The following is a 5,339-nucleotide window of genomic DNA, read 5'->3' on the forward strand; positions in this document are numbered from 1 at the left end:
GCCTGGGAGCCTGGGAGCCTGGCGACCTGGGGGCCTGGGGGCCTGGGAGCCTGGGAGCCTGGGAGCCTGGGGGCCTGGGAGCCTGGGAGACCTGGGATCCTGGGGGCCTGGGGGCCTGGGAGCCTGGGGGCCTGGGAGCCCGGGGGCCTGGGAGCCTGGGGGCCTGGGAGCCTGGGGGCCTGGGAGCCTGGGGGCCTGGAGCCTGGGAGCTTGGGAGCCTGGGGGCCTGGGAGCCTGGGGGCCTGGGAGCCTGGGAGCTTGGAAGCCTGGGGGCCTGGGAATCTGGGAGCCTGGGGGCCTCGGGGCCTGGGAGTCTGGGGGCCTGGGGGCCTGGGAGCTTGCGAGCCTGGGGGCCTGGGAGTCTGGGGGCCTGGGAGCCTCGGAGCCTGGGGCCCTGGAAGCCTGGGGGCCTGGGAGCCTGGGAGCCTAGGGTCCTGGGAGCTTGGGAGCTTGTGAGCCTGGGAGCCTCGGAGCCTGGCGACCTGGGGGCCTGGAAGCCTGGGAGCTTGGGAGCCTGGGAGCTTGGGGGCCTGGGAGCCTGGGAGCCTGGGAGCCTGGCGACCTGGGAGCCTGGGGGCCTGGGAGTCTGGGGTCCTGGGAGTCTGGGGGCCTGGGAGCCTGGGGGCCTGGGAGCCTGGGGGCCTGGGAGCTTGGGAGCTTGTGAGCCTGGGAGCCTCGGAGCCTGGCGACCTGGGGGCCTGGAGGCCTGGGAGCTTGGGAGCCTGGGAGCCTGGGGGCCTGGGAGCCTGGGAGCCTGGCGACCTGGGAGCCTGGGGGCCTGGGAGTCTGGGGGCCTGGGAGCCTGGGGGCCTTGGCGCCTGGGGACCTGGGAGCCTGGAGGCCTGGGAGCTTGGGGGCCTGGAGGCCTGGGAGCCTGGGAGCCTGGGAGCCTGGGGGCCTGGGAGCCTGGGGGCCTGGGAGTGTGTGAGCCTGGGGGCCTGGGAGTCTGGGGGCCTGGGAGCCTGGGAGCTTGGGAGCCTGGGAGCCTGGGAGCCTGGGAGCCTGGGAGCTTGGGGGCCTGGGAGCTTGGGGGCCTGGGGGCCTGGGAGCCTGGGAGCCTGGGAGCCTGGGAGCCTGGCGACCTGGGGGCCTGGAAGCCTGGGAGCCTGGGGGCCTGGGAGTCTGGGGGCCAGGGAGGCTGGGAGCCTGGGGGCCTGGGAGCCGGGGGCCTGGGAGCTTGGGGGTGACACAACAATGAAATGGTGGTATCAAAAGATACCGGTTGAGGCAAGTGGATTGAATAATAATCATTCTAGAATCCACTTGGGCCTCATGCCAATAAGTTCCAGTACGGCTGGGTGGTTTGATGTTGACCATAGTTCGCAGGAACTACTCTCGCCTCGTGAAGCAGACATCCAGGAAGGCAGGTTTCAGCTTTAGACAGGTAAAGCCCCTGCCCAGACGCCAGTATGGACTTCTGCAGCAGTGCGGCAGTAGGGTGGACAGACCGGCATATGACAGTTAGGCAACAGAGCCTAGAGCTTAACAGTAAGCTTACAGGATACAACACCTGGAGCCCCAACCCTCCCATCTCACCTCCCTGAGTGAAACCCATTCCCCCTCCTTGTCACCACCCTCCTAAATTAAAACTTCGGCTGCAACCCCACTATCGGAGGTTGGCTGCACTTGCTGCACATGTATGAGAGCATGAGAATTAAAGCAGGCACTGCAAAGACAGTGCTGACACATACAATGCCAACTCCTCCAACCAGCCCCAGCCACACTTCCTAGCATGTAGTGTTATCATCATGACATGGCTAAAGATTCCACAACGAAACACACAACCGTGGCACAGATGTGCCCCACCACTACCTGCCTATATCAAACAAATCTGCCGTACTCTGACAGCCATATCGAAGTACGACAGCGTTTTGATGCCCCACGTAAAACACATAAGAGCCCCGACCCTCGCCCCCATCTTACCTCCATTCCCGGCTGGACGTCGGCCCCATCATCCTAGGCCTGCTGCACGTGCAGCACGTAACCACCCTCCATAGCATCAGGAACAAGAAAGAGGGTAAGGGGTAACGAATCCACAAAGAAAAACGACCCTGGCACAGCTGTGCCCCACAACTACCTGCCTGCATCAAACAAATCTGCCGTACTCCGATAGCCATATCGGAGTACGACAGCATTTTGATGCCCCACGTAAAACACATAAGAGCCCTGACCCTCCCCCCCATCTTACCTCCATTCCCGGCTGGACGTCGGCCCATCGTCCGAGGCCTGCTGCACGTGCAGCACGTGGATGGGAACATGAGAATAAGGGCAGGCACGTCAATTAGGGCAGGCACGTCAGTTAGGGCAGGCACGTCAATTAGGGCAGGCACGTCAATTAGGGCAGGCACGTCAATGACGGAGGCGAAACATACACACACCCCTCCCCAAACCAGCCCCAGCCACCCTCCATAGCATCAGGAACAAGAAAGAGGGTAAGGGGTAACGAATCCACAAAGAAAAACGACCCTGGCACAGCTGTGCCCCACAACTACCTGCCTGCATCAAACAAATCTGCCATACTCCGATAGCCATATCGGAGTACGACAGCATTTTGATGCCCCACGTAAAACACATAAGAGCCCTGACCCTCCTCCCCATCTTACCTCCATTCCCGGCTGGACGTCATCCCCATCGTCCGAGGCCTGCTGCACGTGCAGCACGTGGATGGGAACATGAGAATTAGGGCAGGCACGTCAATTAGGGCAGGCACGTCGATGACGGAGGCGAAACATACACACACCCCTCCCCCAACCAGCCCCAGCCACCCTCCATAGCATCAGGAACAAGGAAGAGGGCAAGGGGTAACGAATCCACAAGGAAAAACGACCCTGGCACAGCTGTGCCCCACAACTACCTGCCTACATAAAAAAACTGCCGTATTCCGATAGCCATATCGGAGTACGACAGCTTTTTAACGCCCCACATAAAACACATAAGAGCCCCGCGCCTCCCGCCCATATCACCTCTCCAAGCGAGCCCAATTCCTCCTCACGGTGGCCACCCGCCTCCATTCCCGGATGGATGTCAGCCAAGAGTAACTAAAGTTAGTTCAGCGACAGTGAGTGGCGGTGAGTTCTATTTTAACGTTGCTACAAGGCATAGTAAAATATAACACAAATCCCTTATCCCAATTGAAGCTATTCCGAATTCGTTCTCACTTGAAGCGGTTTCCTTCTCACTTGAAGCGGTTCCGATTAGCAACAATACTTGGCCCATATCGTGTTTGACTGAGTTGGGAGTTATGGCTACGTGCTTTGGTCTTTCGTAATGAAGATATTTGTCTGATGGAGAGGACATTGAAGCCATAATAGCCAAAGCCGTACATGAGCGGTTATGTCAGCCAATGGCTCGGAAACCTCGTCGGTCGTAATTCTGTTCAGTAAACCTGACAAGGATTTAAATGATTTCAGCCGACTTTCGGATATTGTGGCGTGGACCCACTACATTGGCGGACCTGGTCGACAAGGTCGATCAATGTCGGCCTCGGGTAACCTTGCCTATGTACTTATTTGTTCTTGAGCTATATTCTACTTTGTGCTGCAACAATCGGCGTTCCTTTGCGCCATGACCATGACTACCAATTGTCATGTTACATCGGAGCACCAATACAGGTGGCAAACACCGGAAGTAACCTAAATTTCACTTATGATGAATTCAACGGCTATATTCATGCTTCCCAATGTGCTTTCGGGACTGCACATCAAAAATAACCTCGTCCAGACAACTGTCCCGTAGCTGCTGAGCCTTGGGCGCTACACGTCTCTGGACTGCCAAATGGCCGTAGGTAGAGAGCAAATCGTCAGGACAAATAATGCCTCCCCACACTCAAATTGGATGGCAAACATTTTAACTAACCTCGTCATAACATTTCACACACTCAGCGCGCATATCTGTGCATAATTATGACACTTTCAAGGTTGCACATTTACCAAGCTTCTAGCTGGCGAGTAACCTGTCCAGACAACTGCCCCGTAGCTACTGAGCCTGACGAGTTACAGGTCTCCGGACTGCCATAGGGTTTGCCCTTTCCGTTTTGTTGTTGCCTTGTGTGCTCCGCATGCGCGGCATGTTTCGCAGGCGCTCTCCTGCACAGTAGATGCAACGGACCAGAGAACATCTCCGTACAAATATGCCGTCCAAAGCGTTTGGCTTTGCTGTGTTACACAATACAATGTTCTTCCTTGCTTCGATCTGAGTTGGGGTGCTGTGTCACCGCAGATGTACGGTGCTGGGTTTCCGCTGAGCATTTGCTACCAGCAGTAAGATTTTTGACGTATCGGATGTATGGTGATGATCGTGACCACGTCCCCCAATACGTTGTGTGGGAGGTGTCATGGGTGTAAGGAGCAGGACGAACGTGAGGGGCCCTCTGGCACGCGGCTGCACACGCACACGCACACGCACACGCACGTGCGAATACCGTTGGTCGGGTCACAGAGCAAAATTGCAGTGCCTTTGTAACAACAATATCTTGTTTTCATGCTCGCGACCCACAAAGTTCAGCTGCGGGCCTCGCAACTTCCCGCGGTCCGAACGCATCTCATAAAAAGACGTTGGCCGTTGCACCAAAATAATTTTAATATTACCCAGGATTATGTAGACCTCAAATCCAATGCAGTTTTGCTACATGCGGCATGCTCGGGTGCTTCATGTTTGACCACAGGCCGCGTCACAGAACTGCAAGAATACGGCCCGCCTGCAGGACCGAATGCACTGCAATATTATAGAATTATAAACCCTTCAAAATCATGCAAACAGATTTTCAAAATACTACGCCATCATGGAAATCGCCTCCTCCTAGTAGTAGGCAAATAGGGCCGGTCATCCGTGAACAGCAACAGTTGCTTGAAGATTCTACCATCTCCATACTATGAAGGAGAGCTTCTTCATTTCTTCATTTTATCTGAACCTTAATGTACCTTAACCGAACCTTAACCTTCCTTCCAACACAATGTCCATGGACAACGGTAATGAGGTCGGCACCTACGAGTTTGACCGGAACGCCCTGGACAACATCGCCCGTCGGCGACAAGATCGCCCACGCAAGAAATACAGCCAGCATCGTCCAGTGGATGAGTTTGGAGTACATAAGTTTGCCAGGGCAAACAATCTAAGTCAATTTACCGCGTGCCAATTGGAGGATGCCTTGTCCAAGGAAAGGTGCTTGCGTAGCTAGTATTGCCTGGTTTTAGTTGTTGCATGTAAGCTTGTGAGTTGGTGGCCTGGTTCATGCTTATGGGCGACAATTGAAATGCCGTGACAATGACTTATTAGGGACAATGACACGGCATTTCACGCCCTCAAAGCGGGACAAACGCTAAAACTAAATACATACATAG

General features: G+C 55.9%; 1 protein-coding gene across 1 annotated transcript; it reads right to left on the minus strand.

Moving 5' to 3' along the window:
• Positions 1 to 1,329: 1,329 nt before the first annotated feature.
• On the minus strand, positions 1,330 to 4,474 carry VOLCADRAFT_105443 (uncharacterized protein; the record flags this gene model as incomplete). The annotated part of the gene is made up of 5 exons (XM_002952260.1): positions 4,225 to 4,474; positions 2,604 to 2,645; positions 2,189 to 2,229; positions 1,924 to 1,965; positions 1,330 to 1,417 (listed from the first exon to the last, which is right to left on the minus strand). Exons 1-5 carry the CDS (start codon positions 4,333 to 4,335, stop codon positions 1,330 to 1,332), a joined length of 324 nt encoding a protein of 107 aa, XP_002952306.1. The 5' UTR covers positions 4,336 to 4,474.
• Positions 4,475 to 5,339: the final 865 nt, after the last annotated feature.

Source organism: Volvox carteri (genome assembly GCF_000143455.1).
Source record: "Volvox carteri f. nagariensis unplaced genomic scaffold VOLCAscaffold_28, whole genome shotgun sequence".
NCBI classification, from domain to species: Eukaryota; Viridiplantae; Chlorophyta; class Chlorophyceae; order Chlamydomonadales; family Volvocaceae; genus Volvox; species Volvox carteri.